At 46.7% G+C, this 27,120-nt stretch overlaps 1 protein-coding gene across 1 annotated transcript; it reads left to right on the top strand.

The window, feature by feature from the left end:
* Positions 1 to 667: 667 nt before the first annotated feature.
* Positions 668 to 25,768, top strand: Ppef2 (protein phosphatase with EF-hand domain 2). Its single transcript, XM_041671111.1, has 16 exons — positions 668 to 722; positions 3,654 to 3,781; positions 3,921 to 3,978; positions 5,289 to 5,452; positions 6,699 to 6,813; positions 7,700 to 7,746; positions 9,070 to 9,236; positions 9,786 to 9,822; positions 9,900 to 10,049; positions 12,427 to 12,819; positions 15,748 to 15,933; positions 16,794 to 16,936; positions 21,296 to 21,402; positions 22,411 to 22,574; positions 23,665 to 23,752; positions 25,536 to 25,768. Exons 1-16 carry the CDS (start codon positions 668 to 670, stop codon positions 25,766 to 25,768), a joined length of 2,235 nt encoding a protein of 744 aa, XP_041527045.1.
* The last annotated feature ends 1,352 nt before the right edge of the window (positions 25,769 to 27,120 follow it).

The raw sequence follows: 27,120 nt of genomic DNA on the forward strand, positions 1-27,120 counted from the left end.
GTCTCAAAACAAAACAAACAAGTAAAAAGGGGCTGTGACCCAAAGCTACAGAGAAACCCTGTCGTGAAAGAACAAAAGGGGGAGGCTGTGGATATAGTTCAGTGGTAGAACGTGTGTCTAGCATATTCCAGGCCCCGAGTTTAATTCCAGTGCCATAAAACAATAGTAGCGCCGGGCAGTGGGGGCACATACCTTTAATCCCAGCACTCAGGAGGTAGAGTCAGGGAGATATCTGTGAGTTTGAGGCCAGCCTGGTCTACATCGTGAGTTTCAGGGCTACACAGAGCAAACCTGTCTCAAAGAACAAAACAGAATCTAAGAAGAAAACGTGCCATTTGTTCTTGTGGGTGAGAAGGGAGCAAGGGTTTGTAAGAGCTTAAGGATGGCGGAGAGTATGAAAAGCATCTTCGAAACCTCAAAAGCTACCAGCATGCTTCTGGATCACGGAGGAAAAGCCAGTAGAGAATGAAAACCGGAGGGCGAGGGAAGACAAAAGCAGAGATAAACAAACGCCTGTGTGCAGAGCCATAGAGGAGGGGGTGTTCTCACAGGTCCTCAGACAGTTTGTTCCGTGTGAACTGAGGCTTTGTGTGACTCTCCCTCTGACAACGCCGCTTCGTTCCTTCCCCAGATCGGCTGTGTCCCGCGGGAGCTCTGTACCTCAGCCATGGGAAGCAGATCCTCCAGCCAGCACCACTTCGCTTTTCAGAATGCTGAGAAAGGTACGCGAGCTCCCCTCCTTCAGGGCTAGCATCTGTGCCCGAACCCCTGCTGTGTGGGGCGGAACTCCTCAGGACAGAAGAGAGAGGGTCCACTGCACCAGGGTCAGTGGGGAGGAAAAACTGATGCCAATTCATGGAACAGGACCGTCTAACGTGAAAGAGGTGGAGAACTGAAGAGGAGCTGTTGAGGTCTGCAAAAGCCAGGCCAGTCCGAATCCTGCAGAATTCTGTTCATTAGGACTCTCTGTGCAGCTCTGGCTGCCTGCAACCTGCTACGGACCATGCTGGTCAAAAACTGGCGACCATTCTCCTGCCTCTGCCTCCCAGTGGCATGTACCAATACCAGCCCCCTCTGTAGGACTCTAAACTTTATTCCAAAGGCATAAAGGACACAAGAATTCAAAATAAGAAATTCTATAACAATATTTTTACCTCTTCAAAACATCCCTAGCTTCTGTGAAGAAAGGCTTGAAGAGAAGTAGCAAGAAATGAATTTTTAGAGCGACTAATGTCATCTGTATTAGATACTTTTGCATAGATGTGACCAAATACCTAACAGAACTTATTATTATTATTATTGACAGGGTCTCACTATGTTGTAGCTCTAGCTGGCTATCCTGGAACTCACTATGTACACCAGGTTGTCCTGGAACTTACAAAGATCTGCCTGCCTCTGCCTCACAAGTGTTGGGATTAAAAGCATAGGCTACTACCCCTCCCCCCAAAGTATTTCTTAAACTGATAATGTTAACTGTCTTAGTCAGGGGTACTATTGCTGTGATGAAACACCGTGCTCAAAGAACTTGAGGAGGAAGGGTTTCTTCAACTTATGCTTCCACATCACGATTTATCATCAAAGGAAGTCAGGACAGGAACTCAAGCAGGGCAGGAACCTCGAGGCAGAAGCCGATGCAGAAGTCATGAAGGAATGCTTTCTTGTAGAACCCAGGACGCCCTGCACAGGGATGGCCCATCCGCAATGGGCCAGATCCTTGCCATAGGTCACTAATTAAGAAAATGTCCTACAGGCTTGCCTGCAGCCTGCTCTCGTAGAGGCGTTTTCTCAGCTGAGGCTCGCTCCTCTCTGATGACTCTGCATTGTGTCAAGCTGAGGTAAAACTAGCCAGGACAGTAACATGTGAAGGACTGGAATGGAGGGAACACTCACAACTTGTTATGTGACATCGAGAGTATCCACTCTTCACAGAGTCTAATTACTTGTCTAGATGAAGATGCTGAGATGTAAGATGGTTTGCCGAGGCCGCAAAGCTTGGCAGGGCAGTTTAGAGGAAGCCAGTCTCTGGATTTTCAGCCTACTGCCACAATGTGGAAATATCACACACGCACACACATGCACGCGCACACACAGTCTTAAGTGTGTAAAATCCTTGCCTTCCTTCCCAGAATCTTCAGACCCCAACTCTTCTACATATACAGCAATTCTCTCTTTCTCTTTCTCTCGTCGGTTTTTTTGAGACAGGGTTTCTCTGTAGCTTTGGAGCCTGTCCGGGACTATCTCTGTAGACCAGGCTGGACTCGAACTCACAGAGATCTGCCTGCCTGCCCCCTGAGTGCTGGGATTAAATGAGTGCACCACCATCCAGTCCAGCTGCTGCTGCTGCTGCTGCTGCTGCTGCTGCTGCTGCTGCTGCTGCTTCTTCTTCTTCTTCTTCTTCTTCTTCTTCTTCTTCTTCTTCTTCTTTTTAGTAAATTATTTACTTATATCTTATGTGTATGTACATTTTGCTTACACGTATGTATTGTAAAGGTATATGTGTAGCAGGCTTTTTCTTTTGAGCCACTAACCAGCTCCCAAATCATGACACGGCAACTTATTGGTTATAAATGCTCAACCTAGCTCAGGGTCATTTCTGACCACCTCTTTCAGCCAGTTTCTCTTTCTCTTTTGCCGCAGCGGGCCTTTTACCTTTCTTTCCTTCTGTGTATCTTACTTTCACTGCTTCTCAAGTCTGGTTGGCAGCTGCCTGGCTTCTTGCCCTGGGTGTGTCCCTATTTTTCTCCCTCTATCTCTTTTCCTCTCCTTTTTCTCCTCATATTTATTCTCTCTGCCAGCCAGCCCCATCTATCCTTTCTCCTGCCTCACTATTGGCCATTCAGCTCTTTATTACACCAATCAGGTGCCTTGGACAGGCAAGGCACTAAACAAACGCAACACAAACAAGTGTAACACATCCTTACATCATTAAACAAATGTCACACACCTTTGCCTAGTTCAAATAATATTTTACAACACATATGTTTGGTGCCTTCAGGGCCAGAAGAGGGTGTCAGATGCCCTAGAACTAGAAATACAGACAGTTATGAGCAGCCACATAGTGCTGGGAACGGAACCTGGCTTCTCTCCAAGAGTGGCCAATGCTCTTAACTGCTGAGCCAACTCTCAGCCCCACAGAGGTTCTTGTCAAGTCATCACCTGTTTAGCAATGGACCCGCGGCACTAGCCTACAGATGCAGTTACTCTGACAGGCCGAAGAGAAGCAGGAAGGTGTTTCTTTAGGTGAAAAGATGACTTTTCTTGACTTAACCATCAAGGAAAAAAAAAAGAGCATAGATAGCATCATTATATTCCTGGTTTCCGACATCCACCAGGTAACTTGCAAATGTCTCCATTCAGACAGGGGTCAAGGTGAGGTAAAACTTTCAAGAAGTGAAAATCCAATAAACTGTCAGAGGTATTAGCACCATCAGTCATGGCAGGGATTCGGAGGGATGGTGAGATGGGCATGAAGGACCAAACTCTGTAACCAACAGTAAGATGATGCTTCCTTCTGTCATTTCCGCGTAGAGTTGTCCCCACCATCTTCTCCCCACCTTTACGGTGGGACAGGGTCTGCACACCATCCTCCCCTGCTTCCTGCTCCATCTCTGGGAGTTCCTGCTCACAGGCCTGTGTCTTTGTCTGTGTTATAGCCTTCAAGGCAGCGGCCCTGATCCAGAGGTGGTACCGGCGCTACATGGCCCGCTTGGAGATGAGGCGGCGTTGTACCTGGAACATCTTCCAGTCTATAGAGTACGCAGGACAGCAAGACCAGATCAAGGTATGCCGGTGGGGATGGGGGACTGCCTGCCAGCCCGGGCAGCAGGCCTGGTGCTTGAAGGAAGGTTCATCCGATCCGAACCGCTCCTGGATCCTGTTTCCCTCTTTTTTAAAGCTAACCTTATCTGGTTTTTCCACAGCTCCACGATTTCTTTAGCTACCTTGTGGATCACTTCACACCCAGCAGCCACCACGAGAGTGAGTATGGGAGCTGCCCTGTGACTGGTCTTCCGTCCGTGTGGGCGGGGTTACACAGAGGGTAGGTGGGCTGGGGAATCTGGTGAGATGGTGAGAGTCCAGGACTGACGGAGCTGGCTGGCCAATGAACGACAGAGTAAACCTTTGTTTGGCCTGGGCTCTCCTGGAAGCACACGTGGAGGCCAGAGTTTAAGCGCCAGGAGCTGGGGCTGGAGAGATGGCTCAGTGGTTAAGAGCATTGCCTGCTGAGGTCCTGAGTTCAATTCCCGGCAACCACATGGTGGCTCACAACCATCTGTAATGACGTCTGATGTCCTCTTCTGGCCTGCAGACATACACACAGACAGAATATTGTAAACATAATAATAAATAAATATTTAAAAAAAAGAGAGAGAGAGAGAAAAAAAAGAGCCAGGAGCTGGTTTACTAAGTGGCAGGAATCCCTGGAGGTGGGGGCGGGGCGGGGGTGGACTGGGATGGGGGAAGTGGAGAGAGATACAGGTAATGGGAGAACCACCAGCAACTCAGGAGGCCTGGGAAATAATGAAAACTGAGCCTCCAGACACCAGGACCCTGGGGCCGTGTCAGCCTGGGTGTCCCTGGATGAAGACCTCCTGGAGAGAAGGATGTAGGGAGAGTTGACTCCATAGCCTTTCTGGTCTGCCACTCATGGTCACTCATGGTCCCTGCAGTCCAGCAGGGAAAGCCTTGGCCTGGGCTTCCAGAGATTGGCAGCTGGAGGAAGCTGCCAATCTCTTAGACCCTGCTGTGCAAATGGCCCAGAAGCTTTTTCTTCTTGGCTTGCTCTGACCTTCCTTCTGACTTCACAGGCCTCTGCATTTCTGGATTTTCTCTGACCCATATTTTGATTGTTAAGAAAAAAAAAGATTTATTTTAAAGCATGTGTAGATGTGTGTATGCACATGTGAGTGCAGGCACCAAAGGAGGCCAGCAGAGGGCACCAGATCCCCCTGGATCTGGAGTTAAAGGTTGCTGTGAGAAGCCAGAGTGCTAGGAATCTAACTCAGGACTTCTGGAAGAACAACAGTTAGGAGCAAGCAGTCCTAACTGCTGAGCCATCCTATCTCTATCACCTGTTTCTGATTTTTAAAAAGTAAACATGCTAGATATCAACTAATGATTGTATTGTCTCAGAAATAGAACCTCCCTCCTGGGCCCTTCCTCATCTCATGTTTCTTTCCCTATCATATCCTGGGCTGGAGCCAGTGCCGAGGCAGGGTCCCACTGCATTAACAATCCCACGAGGTATATTTCTGAGCTGGCCTGCCTTTGCTCTCTGTCTGGACTAGGGGACTTCCTGAACCGCATGTTCATTGAGGAGAGATTCACCCAGGATGTGGAGACAGACTACGAATCCATAGAGGTGCCCGACAGCTACACGGGGCCACGCCTCTCCTTCCCCCTTCTTCCTGACCACGCCACTGCCCTGGTGGAAGCTTTCAGACTGAGACAAGTAAGCCTAAGTGGGATTGTGGCTGCCTGCTGACTTGCATTCCTGAGTGAATACAGACCAAACCATTGCTGGAAGTGTCGCCAGGCTGCCGTGGTCCAGGAGCCAGTCTCTAAGATCGAAACCTTTGCCTTGTTCATTCGGCCTGCAGGCAGGATGGCGAGGGATGCCAGGACGCTCCCGCTGAGCTGAGGCCTGGGGATGCAGCGGCCCTTGTCCGGCTGACACACTAGTGGTGTAGGAAGACAAGCAACAAACTTGACTCATTAGTCGGTACAGAAATTGATGAGAGCTAAGGAAGAGGGGGCAGGAGAGATGGTAGTTTTACAGAGTCTGGGACGAGATGTCCTGCAAAGGTCCAGGGTGATGCGGGATATACATGAGCTATCTGAGAACGGAGTAGACTAGACAGAGGAGCAAGTGCTAAGGCCCTTGCCTTGTGGACTGTTCAGGGATCTTCATGGACTGTTCAGAGACCTCGGGAAGGCCATTGTGGTTAGCAAGGAGAAATGCGGGGACTAGGTAGGAGATGCAGTTGGCAGAAGCTTCAGAATGACCTTCCAGTTGGCTCTTTAAAATAGTGGGGCCCCATGCCTCACAGCTTTAATCTCAGAATTTGGGAGGCCGAGGCAGGCCGATCTCTGTGAGTTCCAGGTTTGCTGGGTCTAGAGAGTGAATTCCAGCAGTCAGGGAGACAGTTCATAGTGAGAACCTCTCTGACGTGATTCTAAAATCATAGCACTTGCTGAGGTGAGACTGGCGTTCAGGGTGAGGGCTGAAGCAGGGAGACCTGCTGGTAGACAATGGTCCAAGCCAAACACTCACTGTGTCACTTTGAAACCCCCATGGCCAGTGGGGTGAGAAGTGGCTCGGTTCTGAGAGGCCTGTAGTTCACGGTCCTCCCACTCTTTGCCAAGATGAAAGAAAGCAGTGTAGGGGTCGGAAAACTGCTTCTAAGCAATGTCAGGACCCGCCCACGCTACCGGTGTGTGCACTAATTCCTGCTTTGCTACTACAGACATGCACTGCTTCCTATGGGCAAAGAAGAGTTTTATAGACTAGACAGAAAGAGGGGGTGGTTCTATGTTTACAGAAGGGAGAAATGAGAGAGAAGAAATGAAAACAGTTGAGTGAAGAGGATCCATAGTTTACAGGGTTCCTTTTGGGGTCCAGGGTTGGCTGGGCATTCTCCAGCAAAAGTGGGACCGCCAGTGTTGTTCTATTCTGTCCCTTTCCTTCCTCCCAGTAGCAGCTCCACGCTCGCTATGTCCTCAATCTTCTGTACGAGACCCGGAAGCATTTGGCCCAGCTGCCGAACATCAACCGGGTCTCAACCTGTTACAGCGAGGAGATCACAGTGTGCGGTAAGTGCCTGTGGGAGCCGCCTTCCCTGGCTAGACAAAACCCAGAAACCACTGCTGTAGCGAGGAGTCTGGAGAAGGAGCTGAGCCAGCGGGAACATGATGGCACGTGAATAGCGTGTCAGCTCACCATTTACACATACGTTCCACACTTCCTTAAAGGAGACGTGGCTTGGAGAAGCCGTTCGTAGTGACCCCGAGCTCACATTCCATCCTGAGAACAAAATCACGGCAACAACCAGCCAACCAACAGCAAAGAACAAATGAAGAAACCCCACCTGGCCTTTTGTATGAGCAGACGTATTATTTTTTTGTACTTGAGCCAGTTTCAAGTCTTATGATTCCCGTCCGTACACACATCTCTCCCACGGGGAGCCCTAGCAGCCAATCTTCGCCATTCGCTGGTAGCATCCATGCAGAAAGAAGCTCACGCTCCAGCTGAGAGAGGTACACACAAGGGGTTGCGAACTGGTCCAGCTGATGTGTCCTGCCCACTCTGCAAGCATCTGAACATTAAGAATCATTGTTTCTACATGTGAACAGGAGATTTCTTATGATGTTTGGATTTGGTAACTTCTCTTGAACAGTCTCCCAACGCTGGCCCCAAAGTGAGCAGCAGCTTCTAAGGAAAGTCTCTCACCCCTTACAACCCTGTATCATTCTTCCCTATCTCCGCTTCAGCAACAGCACAGATTAGTTACTGTTCGTGAGAATCGTGAAAAAGAAAAAAGAAAAAAACATTTTCAGCTTTTCCATATCAAGGTGAAAGGGAAGCATTGTCCTCAGATCAGTAACTGTTGGGTCCTTCACTTGCTTGGGTTTTTCCAGGCACAGTAGTTTTCTCGCTAAAGAAGGGTCACCATGAACTAATATTCCTTTTATCTTTTAGGAGATCTACATGGCCAATTGGATGACTTAATATTTATATTTCATAAGGTATGAATATTTAAATTTAGTTACTTTCTTGCTCTGAGGCTTAAATTAAAAGTTTAAATATGCCTTCCATTACACAAACAATTAGTCATAGTCTGGTTTTTAAAAAAGATTTATTTTTATTTTATATGTATTTTTATTTTGTCCACACTTATTTCAGCATACGACATGCATGCAGTGCCCATGGATGCCAGAAGAGGGCGCTAGACCTCTTGAAACTGGAGTTACAGATGGTTGGGAGCTTCCGTGTGGGTGTGGGGAACCAAACCTGGGCTGTCTGGAAGAGCGGCCAGAGCTTTTAACTGCTCAGCCATCTCTTTGGCTCCAATTGCTTGGATTTTTAAAATATTATTTTAAATGATTTATGTGTCAGTACAACACATGACCTAAAAGTCAGCTTCGCTTTCAGTTCTGGTTTATTTTTATAAAATTTAGGCAAACCCAATGATAGGCAGTTGGAACTATTATTAAGCAATTGATTTCCTATTTTTCCAAATAAAGAAGATTACTATGAAAGCAACCAAAGTTTGTTTTTATATCCATTTTAGCTGTAAGTAGAATATATAACAAAGTCATATTCAATATTTTATTAGTACAATATTACCTTGTATGTACTGTATTTCCAAATCATTATATATAATAAAAATAAAACATAAGAAAAAAATATATTTTTTTTACAAGATAAGGTGTCTCTGTGTAACAGTTCTGGTTGTCCTGGAACTCACTTTGTAGACCAGGCTGGCCTCGAACTCACAAAGATCCGCTTGCCTCTGTCTTCCAAGGGCTGAGATTAAAGGCACGTGCTGCCACCACTGCCTGACTCTTTAAAAAAAAAAATGGTCTCATGTAGACCAGGCTGCCCTCCTTCCAACTCACTATGTAGCCCAGACTAGCCCTGAACTCCTGATCCTTCTTGCCTCTCCCTTCCAAGTTCTGGGATTACACGGGTGTGCTAGCATGCTCAGCCTGGCATTATTTTATTTAATCCTTACGAGTCCACGGCAGTCATTATGACTTTTATCGTTGTTGTTGTCATGTACTTGGAGCTTAAAAGTGACTTCCATGTCACAAGCCAGCATCCTTTGGTCCACACTGCAAGGCAACACTGTGTCTCTGATGGGCATCCTGTCCTCAGCCTCTTTGGAAAGGAAATACAGCACGATGGAGAACACTTCCCTCTTCGCTGGTGTTTCCCTATGGAGGAACCCGCAGATCACAGGACTGACTATTTCTGACCTAGCAGTCAGATGCCTGCTGCCTTTAACCTAATATTCTCTTCCCCCTCCTTCTTTTCTCCTCCTCCATGGCCTCTTTTTGGGTTGGAAGAACGGTCTACCATCGCCAGAGAGGGCGTATGTGTTCAATGGTGACTTCGTGGACCGAGGCAAGGACTCAGTAGAGGTCCTGATGGTTCTGTTTGCCTTCATGTTGGTTTATCCCAAGGAGTTCCATCTTAACCGAGGGAACCATGAGGATCACCTCGTGAACTTACGGTACAGGCCCAGACGTGCTGGTTGTTGGATGCTTGCTTTCAGTCGTAAAAGTTACTTCTCTAGAGTCCCTTATTACAGATGACTTTAAACATGGTTTTCCTAGGGCTGTGGCTGTAGCCAGCGATGGCGCTCTTGCCTAGCATGCCCAATGCTCTGGGTTCAATTGCCAGAAAAAAAAAGTTTTCTAATTTCTGAAAGAACACACAGCATACAATATTTTAAAAGATTTTTCTTTAACTTCCATGCTATTTTACTATTGAAATAAGAATATATTTCTAATGTATAAATATTTTTAGCTTGAAAACAATAAGGATTCACACAGAGAAACCATTAAATCTAGACAAACAAAAAGAATAGAATTTAAATATCTCATAATTTCTCTACCCAGAAATAATAGCAAAATTGCAAACTTCTTGATGCTGACTCCTAGTTCTCTCTCTCTTTTTAACATATTCTAAGGGCACAAAAATAGAGTAAGCACTTTTATAAGATGTGATCACGCCACGGCCTCTGTCATTAAATGCATCTTCATGTGTGCTTTGTGTCCAGATACGGCTTCACCAAGGAAGTGATGCAGAAATACAAGGTGTGCCCCTGCCCAAGTCACCCTTCCCCCGCCTCAGGCTGAGATTCGCGAAGCTGAACATCTTGTCGGTTTCACAGATACACGGGAAGAAAATCCTAAGGACGCTTCAAGACGTCTTCTGCTGGCTTCCACTGGCCACACTGGTTGATGAGAAAGTCCTTGTTCTTCATGGCGGCATCTCAGACAGGACAGACTTGGACCTTCTGGCTAAACTAAACAGGAACAAGGTACTGATTCATGAGCCGATAGAAATCCCACCTCTGTCTGGTCACATTGTTAATGGAAAATAAATGTCACCTTGCATGGTGACATTAGACATGTGAGAATGTGGAGAGAGGGCTGAGGGTTCACAGCTGGGCTCAGGGAGCAAGTGTGCGATAATCCATTAGCAATGTCTGTCATGGTCACATAAGAGAGGAGACCAGTGCTGTGTGTTTGTCATCCTTGATTTAGATAATTCTAATTACCTTAATGCCATCACCTGAAGAGCCTCTAGTTCCCAAATGATTCATATCTGAATCGTCTCCAGCCCCCACACTTAATTTTTAAAATAAGGTTTAAGCAAAATTTCTTATCTGTTTGCGTGCTTTGCCTGCATGTATACATGTGCACCATGAGTGTGCCTGCAGGGGTCCAGTGAGGGTATCGGGTCCCCTAAAACAGGAGCTTCCGATGTCAGTGAACCACGATGTGGGTGCTGGGAATTGAAGTTGAGACCCCTGTAAGAACAGCAAATGTTGCTCCATCTCTCCAGCCCCCATATTTAATCTTAGCTGGCCCTCCCACCCATCTCCTCCTTTCTCCCTCTTCCTGCCCCCACCCTCACATTCCTGAGAGCGTAGGGCCCTAGGACCTAAAGCCAGTTCTTCATTTTTTTCCCTTGTTAAATCTACATGTTGCCTGGCACCTGATTTTTTTTAAGCTTGGTATTTCACAAACTTTGAGCTCAAACCTTCTGTTCAGCTATGTTTCCATCTGGAGGCAGAGACAGCAAGCAACGGGAGAGCCAGTTATCTCATGGGGAGAACCCTATGGAACGCTGAACGCACTGAAGTGGGAGGGACTTTGGAAAGAGTCGAAGCAGCAGTTTGTTTTCATGGCTCAGCACATGCTAACTTCCTAACATTTAGCTGGCAAGGCTTTTGGCACGTGGAGCTGCGGGGGGGGGGGGGGGGGGGGCGGATCCAGTCAGGCTACTGGGTCCGGAGCAGGAGGAGTCTTGGTATCTCTGCATCTCAGTTTCCTTGACTGTCTGTAAAGGATACTCCCACAGAGCTGGTGAGAACATGGGTTGGCTTACGTGAATTGGGCAGAGTACACCTCACCAGGAAGCCTCAATACACTGGAACCCGAAGTCTCCCATAGAGCCGAAGTTAGAGACATTCCTAGGAGCGGGTAATGGAATCCTTAAAGTTCCCTGCGAGGTGACGTGGGGTGTGTGTGTGTGTAGGGGGGTGTCACAGCTTTTGTTTGAGTCTGCAGTGGAGCAGGCTGACTAGGAACTGGGGGATCTCAACCCGTCTCTCTCCCAGCTGGTAGGAAAGGGTCCAGCAGCTCCTGTCCAAAGTCATTAGAGCCTCCTTGCCTCTACACAGTGTGGTCTCTTCCCAGCACAGTCGTCTCGCTGGCCCTCTCCAGGACCTTTATTTGTTCTTGTCCTAAGCCAGTCCACCCTAGGTTTTTTGTTTGTTTTGTTTTGTTTTTACATCGGTTCCTGCGTCCTTTTGGGCGGGGAAGGGAGGGAGGTGAATCTGTGCACATGCGCTCCTCAGCCTTCCTGGTAGCCCTCCGCCCCAGGGATGGTTGTCTTTGTATTCATTGCCCCGCAGTTCCGTGCCAGATCTCTGTCTTTCTCGAGAATGATGTTCTATTTATTTTCAACTTGGTCCCAGTACCACGATGACTGAGACGGTGACGGGTCAAGCTGAAAAGGGTTTCCCCTTTCCCTCCCTTGTCCCTTATGCAGCGCGTAGGGTCACAGCATTTCCAGTTGCCTGTCTAGCAAGAGTCCGCTTTTCTCGATTCTAACATCAGCCTATCAATCGAGGCAATCCAGGACTTCCAGCAGATGGCGCCAAACCCCGCACAGAATCGATTTTTTTTTTTTTTTTTTTCTGTGTATCCTGTGTCAGAGGCATGATCTGCTCGTTCACGTTTTATGTCCTGGTCCCACTACTGTTCCATTCACGGGTATCATTAAGCAAAAGAATGATTCCTTAAAAACAGCATGATAAGACTCATGTTGTACACAATTTTCCCTCGGAGATACAAAATGTTACTATGGTTTTTTTTTTTTTGAAAATATGTTAAATATGAGCACTTTAACCATGAAATACAACAACAACAAAAAAGATATAAGCATGCCAATCACGTGTTTGAATGTGGTGGCGCTATGAAATTGCTGCCCAAAGTTCTAACAGTCGCTCTCAAGATCTGGGGTTGTCTCGGCCCAGGAAAACTGCAGAGAGAAGCATGGTTGGTGGCCCTCAAGGTTTAGGACTGGCCCGTATGCTGGAACCATAGTCTGAAAATACAGTGTTTCATTCTTACAACTCTCTGTGTGTTTATTTATTTGTTTGCTTGTTTGTTTATGGACACGTTTAGATTGTTTCTACCATGAGGTGCAAAACGAGAAAGGAAAGTGAGAATTGGGAGGAGCAGAAGAGAAAAGCCAACCAGACAAGCTCTGGACAGAGACCCACTCCATGGTTTCTTCCGCAAAGCCGCTCTCTGCCCTCGTCGCCTTTTCACCCGGGCTCTGGCTCTAAGGCCTACAAAACCTGCCGCTCCTGCAGCATTCCCTGCAGCTCGCTGAGCCACAAGGAGCAATCCTGGCAAGTGCGGCACTCGGTGGACCTGGAGCTGGAGCGGTGCCGGCAGCAAGCTGGCTTCCCAGGGATCAGAGAGAAGTGGGAGCCCTCGCCCTTGGCCCCAGACACCCACTGTGATGCGGGTGCGGGACAGACACTGGAGCCCACTCCGGAGGAGTGGAAGCAGGTAAGTGTGGTTAGCTGCTGCTTCTGAGGACATGCCTGCCATCTAGGAACCAACAGAACTGAACTCCTGAAAAATGCAGAGGTTGCCCAAGGGCCCTCTGAAAGAATAAAAATATGAAGAAGAAGTGGGGAGAAGTGGGTACCTTTGGGGGATGGAGGGGAGCTGCCATGGTATGCCACTAAACAAACACGCCACACACAACAAAGTTAACACAGGAGGTTTATTATGAGAGGGGAAGAGTGAAAGGCCACGTCGGAGTGGGGCAAGAGAGGCAGGCAGGTGGGGGGATGGGGAAGAAGGAAGAAACAAGAGGAAGAAAAGCAAGAGAAACAAGAGGAAAGAGGTAAGAGAGCGAGCTGTGTCTGGTGGACACTTTTAAAGGGTGCACACGTAGCATAGCTGATGGTGGAAAGGCTCCTGACGACCGCTGATGACGTAAGAGCTTTGGCGGCAGAAGCAGGCTGCTGCCCCAGAGGAAACGAACACCCACTTTCTATCAGGAAGAGGATTAGTTTTTGTCTAATAACTCATGTTAAGTTTGTAATGAGCGGGGAGAGGCTGCAAGGGACTGTCGACCATAATTATCTGTTTCAGGACTTGGCATCAACTGGGGATGCAGGTTAGGTCAACTCCGTGGATTCTTTTCCATGCTGATTTTATGCAAGAAGCTGGCCGCTATAGTGCAAAACTTAGAGAACTGGCCAGCAGCTTCTGGCCTTGTCAGGAAAGTATGGGCTTCCCCAGCTCTCTGGAACTCTGTCATTTGGCTGCTACTCCCTACCTGCAAGGGTGTCTGGGAAAGTGTTTATAGCTGGGCACATTGCTATCCCAAACACAATCATTCTGTCAGGACAGAGGAAAGCAAATGGGGCAGATATGGCGGTGGCCCTGAACAGTATGGCCCATCATTTGCCAAAACAGTTGACTCAGGCTAACTGGAAGAGGCATTTGCAGGGGCAAGACCACATCAGAGAGGCCCCGAAATGGCTGGCCTGCTGTCTTGGTTAGGTATTGTTGTTCTGGTTTGACTTTGTATTTTGAGATGTGGGTTTCTCTGTGTAGCCCTGGCTGTTTTGGAACTCACCACATGCCAGGCAGGCACGCCTGCCTCTGCCTCCCAAGTGCTGGAATTACAGGCATATGTGACCATACCTGGCTGCTATTTCATTAGGGTTTCTATTGCTGTAATTAAACACCATGACCAAAAGTAACTTGGGAGGAAAGGGTTGATTTTGCTTCTACTTCCACATCATGGTCCACCATGGAGGAAATTCAGGGAAAGAGCTCAGACAAGGACCTGGCGTCAGGAGCTGATGAAGGGGCCATGGAGGAGTGCTGCTTACTGACCCTGGAATGCTCTGGCTGTTTCCTTAGGTACCCCAGGACCACCAGCCCAGGGGTGATGACCTCCCTGTGGGATGGGCCTGGCGTAAGGATTATTAATCAAGACAGTACCCCACAGACTGGCCTGTAGGCCAGGCTTACTGAGGCATTTTCTCAGTCATGTTCCCCTTGTCTCAGATAACTCTGGCTTGTGTCAAGTGACATCAAACTCTCAGCACACACGGCGACCAGGTTGGAGGTGATGTCGGTGGTTTGGGGCAGTTATAGATCTATGAAAACTTTATGGTGGTGTCATTTGTCATCTGCAAAAATGGCAGTTTCATAGAGTCCATCCAACAAAGAGAAGAAAGGAGGGTGAAGAACAGAAGCCACACTCTCCCCGAGTTCTTGATCTGGGCTTCAACACCAGCATACACTTGAATTTAAAATGGAGGCCTCTCCTTTCGTGACACCTGACCCAATAGTGTGCAAATAATTCAAATGCATTTTTCCTGGAAAGTACATTCTGGCAGTATTATTACCATCCCTCCAAATCTGTGATCCCTGCGTCTGTGTTATGTAAGACCGGCAATGGATACTCTCCTGAGTGTGAGCAAGATGGTGGAACTGCTGGAAATAGTCTCAGGTCTTCTGCAGCTTTCTGTCGAAATCCTTAAGTTGCTTCAAAAAAGCAAAATGTTTGTTAAGCTTCTCCAGGACCATGGCTGGGGCCCCTGAACACCACAGGGAAGACTGTCCTGCCATTTCTAGTTCTGCCTTCGCTTTGGAGCTAGGGTGGATGGGCCTGGGATGCAGGCTTTGAGGGTAACAGCCCTTATCCACAGCTGCTCCCCGACCAATGCAACCCCTTCTGCATGCTCACCTTTTATATAAGATTTATATCCAAGAAAATGGGTCTGTGCTTGCCAGCCAATAGCCATGTATGAGTGTACATCCACTTATGAAATAGAACATTTCTAAGCTGCATGCCTGTGATCTCTATTCTTGGGAAGTGGAGGCAGGAGGATCTCAGCCAGCTTGGTCTACAGGACAGACCATGTCTCAAAACAAACAAACAAACAAATACAAATGAACAAGGAAGAAATCTCAAACACTTGGAGGCTGAGGTAAGAGGGTCATGGTGAGTTCAAGGACAGCCATGGCTGCTTAGCAAGACCCTGTCTCAAAACAAGCAAGCAAATAAACAACCCAAGCAGACAATAAAAAGATGAGACGAATCTTTTTAAATGCAGCGTTGGCGTCCAAAATATAAACATGGGGCTGGAGAGATGGTTCAGTGGCCAAGAGTAAGAGCACTGTGGGTTCCTCATCCAGAGGACCCTGAGTTTGATTCCCAGCATGCACAGGATATCTCAAAACCACCTGTAACTCCAGTCCCAGGGAACCCAACACCCTCTCTGGTCTCCTTGGACAAATAAAACTTCAAAATAAATGTGTCCGATATCGATTGCATAGAAATGGATTCATTTCCATCTTATTTTTCCCTTCTTTCCTCCCTCCTCTGCTTCCTCCTCCCCACCGGCTTCCTCCACCTTCTATTTTTCCTGTGAGTGACTGAGTGGTTGTGGACCTTGATCTTCGCAGGTGGTGGATATTCTGTGGAGTGATCCCATGGCTCAGGAGGGCTGCAAGGCCAACACTATCCGAGGAGGAGGCTGTTACTTCGGGCCTGATGTGACAGAAAAATTGCTGGAGAAATACAAGCTGCAGTTCTTGATTCGCTCACATGAGTGCAAACCTGAAGGCTATGAATTCTGCCACAACCGCAAGGTGAGCTGAGCTAGGGTTTGTTACCTATTTGCCCAAGAGAGCTAGGTACTGTGTGTGTGTGTGTGTGTGTGTGTGTGTGTGTGTGTGTGCGTGCATATGTGCACATGGAAACTTGAAGTTAACACTGAGTATTTTCTTCAGTGCTCTCCACCATATTTGTTGAGGCAGGTCACTCACTGATTCTATTTTTATTTTTATTTTTTTTATTTTTATTTTTTGGTTTTTCGAGACAGGGTTTCTCTGTGGTTTTGGAGCCTATCCTGGAACTAGCTCTTGTAGACCAGGCTGGTCTCGAACTCACAGAGATCCACCTGCCTCTGCCTCCCAAGTGCTGGGATTAAAGGCGTGCGCCACCACCACCCGGCTACTCACTGATTCTAGAATCTACCAATTCATCTAGCCTGCTGGCCAGTAAACACCAGGGGTCTGCCTATCTCTTCCTCTCCCACACTGAGATTACAGATGGGTACCACTAGCCCAGCTTTTTGTGTGGATGCCGGAGAGTCACACTCAGGTCCCCGTGTTCCACGCAGCAAGCACTCTCCCAACAGAGCCATCATCTCCACTTTACAATCTTACCTTGGACTTTTACAACTTCTTTGTTTTGTTTTGTTTTTGAGACAGGGTCTCTCTACATAGCCCTGGCTATCCCGGAACTCACGATGTAGACGAGGCAGGCTTCGAACTCTCAGAGATTTTCCTGCCTCTGCTTCCTGAGTCTTCCTGAGATTAAAAGCATCACCACACCCAGCTTTTAACATTTTAGATTTGAAGCAGCCCCGACGTGGGTTGGTCAATGAGGTTGAGGATGAAGGTTCTTCAGTGTGCATACATGCCATGACATTTCTGTTTTGATTCAGGTGTTGACCATCTTTTCTGCCTCCAACTATTATGAAGTTGGCAGCAACAGAGGTGCCTATGTCAAACTGGGACCAGCCCTGACTCCACATATCGTGCAGTATCAAGCTAACAAGACGACACACAGCCTAACCATGAGGCAAAGGCAAGATTTTCAATGAGTGGTTATCAGAAAGAATTTTTCCAAGTGGTGGTGGTGCACACCTTTAATCCCAGCACTTGGGAGGCAGAGGCAGGCGGATCTCTGTGAATTCGAGGCCAGCCTGGGCTACAGAGTAAGTTTCAGGACAGCCAGGGCTATTACACAGTGAAACCTTGTCTCGTGGGGGCGGGGGGGACAAAAGAAAGGAATGGGGGGGGAAAAAAGGAATTTTAGTGTTTTGAAACATTAGATGTCATTATTTTTATTCAAATTCTCCAGAATTTAGCTACGTTCCTATTAATGTCTAGAATAGACATTGTACCAGAGTCCCTGTCTTGTTCTCTTTGTTGCTGTTTTTTTTTTATTTTTTTTATTTTGTTGTTTAGTTTCTTTTTCTTTTGGACACAGGGTCTCACTGTGTAGCCTTAACTGGCCAGGAACTTGCTATGTGTACCAGCATGGGCTTGAACTCATAGAGATTCACTGGCCTCTCTGTCTTCTGAGTGCTGGGATTAAAGGTTTTTGCTCAGCACTGGTTTCTCTCTCTCTCTCTCTTTCTTTCTTTCTTTTTCCTTCCTTCCTTTCTTTTTATTTCCTTTTGCCTTTTTTGAGACAGGGTCTCATGTAGCCCAGGCTGGCCACGTAGACAAGGATGACCTTCATTCACTTCCGTTCCTTCTGCCTCCACCACCCAAGAGCTGAGAACACAGGCAGGCACTACCACAGCTGCCTGATTCTGTTTCCTGATACTATAATGAAATGTCCGATGCACAGTATTTACAAATAAGATGAGCTTATTGAGCTTATAGCTTTGAAGGCTGGACGAGTAAGATTGGGCAACCCCTTGGTCTGTCCTTTGGTGAGGACCTAAGTGCATGTGGCATCTCATCATGGGTAAGGAAGGACTCAGGGAAAGATCACAACTTGAGATGGGAAACAGACAAGGGAGGGGCTTAGGTTTCATCTATTTTAGTAGTTTTCTCACAAAACTCATTTAAAAGTCCCACGAGAACTGCCTTAATCTCTTGGGTGAATGTGTGTGTGTGTGTGTGTGTGTGTGTGTGTGTGTGTGTGTGTATGCGTGCATGTGTGTGTGTGTTGACCTAAGGACCTTGTTCTCAGTCCCGCCCTACAAAAGTTCCATCACCACACTGCGGTTCAAGTCCCCAACACATGAACCTTTGGAGAATGTGTCCTAGCAAAGTAGAGCAGCCTGCTTCTCCTCCACACCCTCTTCTCTTCAGCTTCCCATCACTGATACAGGCGCCTTTGGATAAGATCCAGGTGTCAGACCTCCAGATGTCAGGCCACTAAATCCTGTCAATGTTATTCTATTTCCTGCTACTTGGGAATGGTTTGTGTTACCCCAAGGGGTAACACACTCGTGGGACTTGGCAAATAGATTTCAGAGCACAGGTCTGCTAACTGTGGGCCTTTCTGGGAAGGAAGCCTGGGCTAGGATCTGACTGGTATCTGTTGAGATGATTTGGAGTTGTGACTCTAGTGGAGAATTTAATGTATGTGGAGAGTTATAAGAATTTACATGCATTATCTCACACTGAGTTTGTGATATGTACCTATTTTATTTGATCCATTTCGTGTTGCTAGATGAATCCACCAGGAAACAGAAATTAGCTCAGCCAGCTTGCAGTGGGGCTGGCAGTCTGCACCCTGGCACTCGGATTGTAGCATCCCTGGGTTTAATGACTGTTCATTATTGCCTCCCATGGGGAAGAGGGCTTCGGGGTAAACGAGAGCTTGCTGAGAGGTCCAGCTTTAGTCTGAACAGTCTTCTTTAATTATTCAATCAAACTAAATTAAAAATCAAAATGGACAAAGTTAGCATAAATCAAGTGGGTGGAGATTTAAAATATTAAAGATTTAACATTGACTTTGAGTCCAACCTTTTTCAGAAAGAAACGTGACATAAAATGTAAATTTCACACAGAGAATGAACCTTCTCGTTAATCCAAATCACCCTTGGATGATTAAAAAACAAAACAAAAAAAACCCCAGCCACCTGAGCTTCCCACAGGGCTGGCTACTCAGCTGCTCCCGGGGAATGGACCCAGCACCGGAAGACTGCAATCTCCTAGGACTTAGCTGTTGTCACTACAGAGTCACGGGCGGGGGGGGGGGGGGGGGGGGGGGGGGGGGGGGGGGGGGCACGACTCTGTGACTAGTGAGCTTTAATAAGAAGAGCAAATAGAATTCCTCTTATGGTAAACACTGAGGGAGTGCATTAAGTTAAGTTACTAATTACTTATTATAAATTACTTGTTACTAAGTTACTAATTAATTATTATTAAATCACTTAGCCTAATTTCCCCCAGAAGTCACTGTCAACAGCATCAGCCACCTAGAACACAATGGTTAAGTTAGAACTCAATAAGGGGACTGTCCCAAGGCCTCAAGGCCATCAACTCTGGCTCGCCTTTCTCAGAAGAGCCTGGTTCAGAGTTGGTTTACTGTTTAAATTCACGTCCTACGGAACAGCATAGCCAGCCTGGGTGTCAGCTGGCACGGCCATGGCATCGTGTCATGACAGTGCTACCCACTTCAGAGGGTGTGGAGGACTGGCGAGACAGTCTAGGCAGGCAAGCTGGCCAGACGGCTTGGTGGGTAAAGGCATCTACAACCAAGCCAGACAACCTGATGTCCACACCTGGGATTCACGTGATAAAAGGAGAACCAACTCTTGAAAGTTATTCTCTGATCAATACACGCATGCAGTGGCAGTTACAGACACACACGCACGCACGCGCACACACACGCACGCATGCACATGCAGAGTTCCAGGCGATACAGAGAACCTCATCCAGACAGAAGGCTGTCTAGACATTGCTGCCCCAGGTCCCTGCCTGTCAATGCCTACTGTTTAAAGGGCATTATTCAAATGGCTGCACTAACCGGTTTTTTTTTTTAGGGTCTATAGATCTGTTAGGTTCTGGTGTAATAATGAATTCTAGATGTATCTTGTGGGCTCATACACCCAGGCAATTTGGACCAAGTTCCAGATAGCTCCCCGCAAAGGTTACTGGAACCTGCATATGGCTTGCTAGTTAAATAGCTTAAATTACAATGAACATTTCCCTTAAAAAAAAAATAACAAAAACAAAATCCCATTTCTTTTTATTTTTTTTTCTTTGCAACAATGTCTCATGTAATCCAGGCTACCTTTAGACTTGTTAAGTAGCCAAGACTAACCCTGAACTCCTGAACCTTCTGTCTCTGCCTCCAGAGTGCTGGGATTATAGGCATGTATCCCTATACTGGGTCAATGAATAGTCTTATCAAGCATAACAAAAATGGTTTAAAAAATAGTTATCACTTGAAAAAAAAGGTTAGCTGATCATTATTTATAGAATGGCTGGCTCTTTGATATCACAAATTAAGTACATTTGTTTTCTATCTCTTGTCCCTTCAATTATAAATATTTATCAAGTATCTATTTTGGGCCAAGTGCTATGCCCATAATTATTTGGTTGACCCAATAAAAATGAGAAAATTGGGTTAGGGCCATAGTTTGTAACTACAATACATGTTTAGCATGGGCAAAGCTTGATTTCAACACTCTTTTTTTCATCAAAAAGTAATTTTAAGAAACTTGAATTAGTGATTTTTGTGTTTTTATGTAAACACAAATATCATTTTCTACTTAATATAATAATATGAGGAAAACATCACAATTTAGGATAAAACAAATGTAACATAAAAAGATGATGCCAGGCTTTCTACAAAATGCTCACTATGAATTTTCTTATTTAATGTACAAAGCCGGGCGGTGGTGGCGCACGCCTTTAATCCCAGCACTTGGGAGGCAGAGGCAGGCGGATCTTTGTGAGTTCGAGACCAGCCTGGTCTACAGAGCTAGTTCCAGGACAGGCTCCAAAACCACAGAGAAACCCTGTATCGAAAAACCAAAACCAAAAAAAAAAAAAAAAAAAAAAAAAAAAAAGTACAGTTTCACCCTGTGAGGCCGATGGCCTTTTATTCCTTTTTATGGATGATCTGCTTAGAATACTTGACTGCAGGGGCAATCTGGGTTTGTTTGTTTTTTGTTTTTTGTTTTATCGAGACAGGGTTTCTCTGTAGTTTTGGAACTAGCTCTTGTACACCAGGTTGGCCTCGAACTCACAGATCACAGGGATCCGCCTGCCTCTGCCTCCCAAGTGCCAGAATTAAAGGCACGTGCCACCATCACCCGCCCTGCTAGTAGAGGGAGAAATAAGAGATGGAACACTTCCCTCCAAAGTTGAGCTCTTGGGAGCCCGAGGTACTGAAAAGAGAGGAGGCACGGGTGGGAATCCGGGACTTATCTTAGACTCAGCTTTTCACAGACCCCTTCTCTTTGGGTTCCAGGATCAGCAGGGTAGAGGAGTCAGCCCTGAGAGCCCTGCGGCAGAAATTATTTGCTCATTCATCGGACCTGCTTGTCGAATTTCAGAAGCACGATGTGGACGAGAGCGGTAAGGACAAGAAACGCACCTAGGGAGTCTCAGCGGGCTGGAGCGCGACCGTGCTGCTAAGGGGGAGAAGGGGACGGGATGTTTGTCCTGGAGGGACAGAGGACTGCCTCTGGGTAGAGGGAGACAGACGTGGCCCAAAGGCAAAATGCAGTTTATGAAGGGGGGAAAGAGGAAAGCCGGAAAGCCCTCGTTAGAATGACGTGCTTAGTGAGGATGAGGTGTTTCATTTTCAACTGGGCATGTTAATTAGGTGAGCCAAAAGGAGGCTTTGCTGTTGCACTTCAGTACTTTGATAGCTGGACTTTGATAGTCAGTCTCAGGAGGAGGAAGTAGCCAAATAAGGGAATAGACCTCGGTGGTATCCACGGTTTAGCAAGGAAGAGGGAAGGGGGCGGGAGGGCAAGGCCTGGCAAAGCCATGTTTGCCATGCTTGGACCTGTTAGAGAACCAACCCTTCAACACACACATGCATACACACATATATATACGTACATATACAAATACTTACACGTATACATACACATACATACATATACACATACATTTTATAATATTATTTACAATCATCTTCACATACCCAAATTTAATAAACAAAAGAATGCATCATTAAGTTTTAATTATAGGCAGACACAGAATTTTATATCATATTTGACACACACTTATGCTTCGTTGCCTATCTGAAATTCAAATCGGCCACCTTGCATTTCATCTGGCAAGCCTCGTTTCCAGTCAGCTCTACCAAGAGAAGGGGCGGTGCTGCCCACCTGTAGTTCAAGAATGTCAGGATAAGAAAAAAAAAAAAAGAATGTTTATCTTAAAATGAAAAATAAAGTCACTACCCGTAATTACATTGATGTACTGTTAATAAAATTATAACACACACACACACACACACACACAAAAGGATGTCAGGATAAAAACGTACACATGGCACGCACGTCCTGCCGGAGGAAACTCAGTTCCGGGCGGCAGCTCAACAGGCCCGGCTGTTTCCGGCTGTTTCCGCAGGCACGGTCACCCTGAGTGACTGGGCAGTTGCCGTCGAGTCTGTGCTGCACCTGGGCCTGCCATGGCGGATGCTCCGGCCACAGCTGGTGAACAGTTCCGCAGATAATGTGCTGGAGTACAAGTCCTGGTTGGAGAGCTTGGCCAAAGAACAGCTAAGCCGAGAGGTAAGGGGGTGACTGGGGTGACCCGGAGCACTCCGTAGCCTCAGAAACCCCTCAATTCTGAAACAGCTCTTTAGGGCCCCAAAGGCAGGCTGGGGAAAACAGAAGCAATTATTTGTTACGTTCCCACGTGTCAGACTGTGTGTTCTGGGGGTTTACATAGCTGCCTCAATGAATCCCCCCCAGCACCCTAGAGGTAGGTGTTACCCTGTGCTATTAGAATGCATTGCCCATAGAGCTTAAGACGTTAGCCTGGGGTTAGAGAATCCCTCAGCAGTGACTCAGGCATGGGCTATGGGTGTACTTTGTGGGAAAGCATGTGATTAGCATGTCCAAAGCCCTGGATCAACCTCCAGAGCAAAACAGACTGAAGTCTACTGACTTTAAATCTCATTTTGTTTTCCTAACACTGTCTGTGACTCTTCCTCTATACTAAAATACTAGTAAACAAATAGTTACTGATAATGCCATTAAGTGAGACTTTCTGTTATGTGCTTTTGAAAGAACATCCTTGCTGCAACATAATTCACGCATTCTGTGAATTCACCCACCCGGAAGAACACAATTCAGTAATGTGTAGCATATGCTCATCCCTTGTTATCTGGCATGAGGAGGATGCTGGGGGCTGTGGATGCTCAGATCCCTGTGTGAACAGCATGGTTGTGCACATCCTCCAGCAGACTTCAATCTCTAGGTTACTTATAATATCTAATGCAATGCAAATGGTATGTAAAAATCTGTGACTCTGGATTGTAGAGGGAATAATGATGGGAAAAGTCTGTACATGTTCAACACTGACGCGATTTTCATCCGTGGTTAAACCATGGATGCTGAACCTCTGGATATAAAAGGATGGCTATTCTCAAATATGGGCAACCATCCGCCACAGTCAGTTTTAGAATATTTTTACCATGATTGACATTCCTACTTCACTCCAGAGAGGTGGAATAATAATAAAATAGCTTTGGTCTTTTTTGAGAATGTATAATTGTCAGGGTTCATTGTGTGTCCTAAGTATATGTTAGGACAAAAAAAAGATAAGGTGGTTTTATTTATTTATTTATTTATTATTTATTTATTTATTTTCTTACAGAACATCCAGTCGAGTCTTCTGGAAAAACTCTATCGAAACCGATCCAACTTGGAGACGATTTTTAGGGTCATTGACAGTGATCATTCAGGTAAAATGACCCATTGTCCTGTCACTGCTGCTGCTGAGCTGTCCCCAGCCGTGCTCCGCAGCCGTGCTCCGCAGCCGTGCTCCGCAGCCGTGCTCCGCAGCCGTGCTCCGCAGCCGTGCTCCGCAGCCGTGCTGGAAAAACACTTTCTACACCAGGTGGTCTTGGTGAGATTTATTAGTATCTGTTTGGGATGGACTCCTCCCGTGTTCTCTAGACTGTAAACTCCCGGGCTCAAGCCATCTCCCTGCCTCACCCTCTTTAGCTGTCCCAGATCACAGCACTCACCTCCACTCCTGGCTTCACCTGATGACCTTGAAATCTTTTTTTTTAAAAAAAGAAAAGAATCAGTTGCAGGCCAGTGAGATGACTCAGTGGGTAAAGAGGGACTTGCCTGAGAATCCCCAGAACCCACAGCGGAAGGCGAGGAGAGAAATGACTCCTGAAAGTTGCCCTCTGACCTCCACATGTAGACTGTGGCTCGCATGGACAAGAGCACACATAAACATGTGTATGGTTGTGAGCAGAGACACTACACTAATAACCACAACAAGAAAAGCTTAGCTGACGTGAGCTGGGAATGAAGCGTGGCAGTAGAGCCCTGGTCAGCCATCTGAGAGGCCTTGGCCTGGGTTCAACTTCTACAACTGCCAAAAAACAAACCGAAAATAAACTCCAATGAGCTGCCCATGGGTCCAAGGGCTCTTGTTATATTATGAGCTGTTTTGATTTTTTTAAATTCATTTATTTATTAAAGATTTCTGTCTCTTCCCCGCCACCGCCTCCCATTTCCCTCCCCCTCCCCCAATTAAGTCCCCCCGCCCCTCCTCAGCCCGAAAAGCAATCAGGGTTCCCTGTCCAGGTCTAGCAAGTTGAGCATCCAAACTGCCTAGGCTCCCACAAGGCCAGTGCGTGCAGTAGGATCAGAAACCCATTGCCATTGTTCTTGAGTTCTCAGTAGTCCTCATTGTCCACTATGTTCAGAGAGTCCGGTTTTATCCCAGGCTTTTCCAGACCCAGGCCAGCTGGCCTTGGTGAGTTCCCAGTAGAACATCCCCATTGTCTCAGTGTGTGGGTGCACCCCTTGCGGTCCTGAGTTCCTTGCTCGTGCTCTCTCTCCTTCTGCTCCTGATTTGGACCTTGAGATTTATGCCCGGTGCTCCAATGTGGGTCTCTGTCTCTGTCTCCTTTCATCGCCTGATGAAGGTTAATATTCAGGAGGATGCCTATATGTTTTTCTTTGTGTTCTCCTTATTTGAGCTGTTTTGATTTTTGAGGTGATGTCTCAGAACACTATCCAGGTTGGAGTCTAAGTCTTGGGCTCAAGCAAACCTCACACCTCTACATCTCATGAAGCAAGGTCAAGTGTGCCCGCTTACACACGTCTTGTAAACAGTATGAATAAGTGTAAGACTAGGAGGAGTTAGTGTAAGACACCCATGGCTGACGTTTGGGGCAGGATGATGTATTTTGAAGGGTTCATTTTGTGCATTTTGTGGTGTTAAGCAGCAGCCCTGGCTTTTGTCCACTACTCTCACGTTTGCTACAAATGTAAAATGTCTCTAACATTGCTGGACACCACCCCCCTGCCCCAGAGCATAGCTGCTCCCCCGCTGAAAAGCACTCATGATCCGCGCTTTTCTGTGGTGCCCTTGGGAGCTTATACTTCACCCTGGGCCTTGGGGTCTGCCTACTAGTTGGGGAAGAGGTTTCCCCACGAGCAAGTCAGACGATAGATACTAGCACCGTAACTCTATGGGCTCACTGGCTTCTCCCCTCTTGTAAGGATTCATCTCCCTGGATGAGTTCAGACAGACGTGGAAGCTCTTCAGCTCGCACATGAACATCAACATCACAGATGACCACATCTGCGACCTCGCCAGAAGCATCGACTTCAACAAGGATGGCCACATTGACATCAATGAGTTCCTGGAGGCCTTCCGCCTTGTGGAGCAGTCCTGCTCTGAGGGCCACGCCTCTGCTTGCTTACAGTCCACAGACACTGCAGAGAGGGCCTGAAGCCGTCCAGGTCCATGATGAGCTAGCCTGGCCTTTATCACCTACAGTGCCTAGAGGCAATGAGAGCTTAGGGCTCCACATAGACTTGGAGGACTTGATGCTGAGAATTTGCCACCACCAGGCATTGGAATCCAGAATCACCTATTTGTGGGTTGGTGGGCTATGCATGGTTTGTGTGTGTGTGTGTGTTTGTGAATAGATAGTGGTCCTGCCCTTATCTCAGAATCTTACAAAGTAGAACTTGGGTGTAGGTATGTATACATTCTAAAATATACTCTAGTTATCACTGATAATTTAACACCCTCATTGTTTTCATTTCATACCTTTTATTTATTGTTTTAAAATGTTAACTTGGTGAGAGAAAGGTTTTTTAATTGTATTTACTTCTATGACTGGTACCACCCTGACTGCAGCCTGGGATGAGGACAGAAGGTTCAGTTCATCTGTGCCCTGGCTTCTGCCCCTCAGCAACGGTGAGGTAACAAACAGGTATTGATTTAACTCATTCAACTTATGAGAAATCCGAACACAGTATAGAGAATTAATACGACAATCTTTTGTTTAGCTCACCTAATTAAAATTTTATGTGTATGGATGTTGTATCTGTGCTTGTGATGTGTGCACAGTGCCCATAGAGGCCAGAGGATGGTATCAGATCCCCTGGGAATAGAGTTAGATGTTTTGAATTGCCATGTGGGTGCTGGGGATTGAACCTGGGTCCCCTGAAACAGCAGCCAGTGCTCTTTCACTCAGTCATTCTGGTTCTCATTACTTTTATATACTCTATCTTTTTAGCTGTAAAATCCTTTCCTGATTTCCTCTTTCTTTCTTTCTTTCTTTTTTTCTTTCTTTCTTTCCTTCCCCTCCCTCCCTCCCTTTCTTTCTTTCTTTCTTTCTTTCTTTTTTTTTCTTGCTTGCTTTATGCAGCCCTTTTGTGGCTCAAGAACATTCAGGTAAAAGACACAGAAGACCCACCCCTGTCCCTCCACAGCAACTACCTTGCCTCTCGGGAACAGCTGCATGAAATGCCAGACAGGCCAAAGAGCCTCGCTGCAAAGGGCAGTGGAGTGCCAGATGGCAAGCTTTTCCAAACCCACTGCATGCCAGAGTAATACATTTATCAAGTAGCAATGCTCTTAACCTCTGAGCCATCTCTCCAGCCCCCTCAAGTAAGTCTAGAAATAAAAGCTCAGAGCTGGAAAAGGCCAGCAAAGCAAGGGTCTGCCTGTGTTCTCAACCTCATGGGTGCCCCACCTGTATTTGTAGACAGCGTCTATCACAGCGAAGGCCCCATGTGGACTTAGGTTTGAAACTAAAACTATTCACACGTGCCTATGATGGAAATGGGGGGA

The sequence above is a fragment of the Microtus oregoni genome, unplaced genomic scaffold, assembly GCF_018167655.1.
Source record: "Microtus oregoni isolate MIOR12 unplaced genomic scaffold, Mior012 000021F_ref0000039, whole genome shotgun sequence".
In the NCBI taxonomy this organism is placed as follows: domain Eukaryota; kingdom Metazoa; phylum Chordata; class Mammalia; order Rodentia; family Cricetidae; genus Microtus; species Microtus oregoni.

What these genes read in the sequence shown, in the direction of transcription:
- Ppef2 (XM_041671111.1), top strand. Translation starts at nt 668, where the DNA reads ATGGGAAGCAGATCCTCCAGCCAGCACCACTTCGCTTTTCAGAATGCT. An exon ending in CGAGGAGATCACAGTGTGCG is followed by an intron (nt 6,814 to 7,699) that starts GTAAGTGCCTGT and finishes TTTATCTTTTAG; the next exon opens with GAGATCTACATGGCCAATTG. An exon ending in CTCCGGAGGAGTGGAAGCAG is followed by an intron (nt 12,820 to 15,747) that starts GTAAGTGTGGTT and finishes TGATCTTCGCAG; the next exon opens with GTGGTGGATATTCTGTGGAG.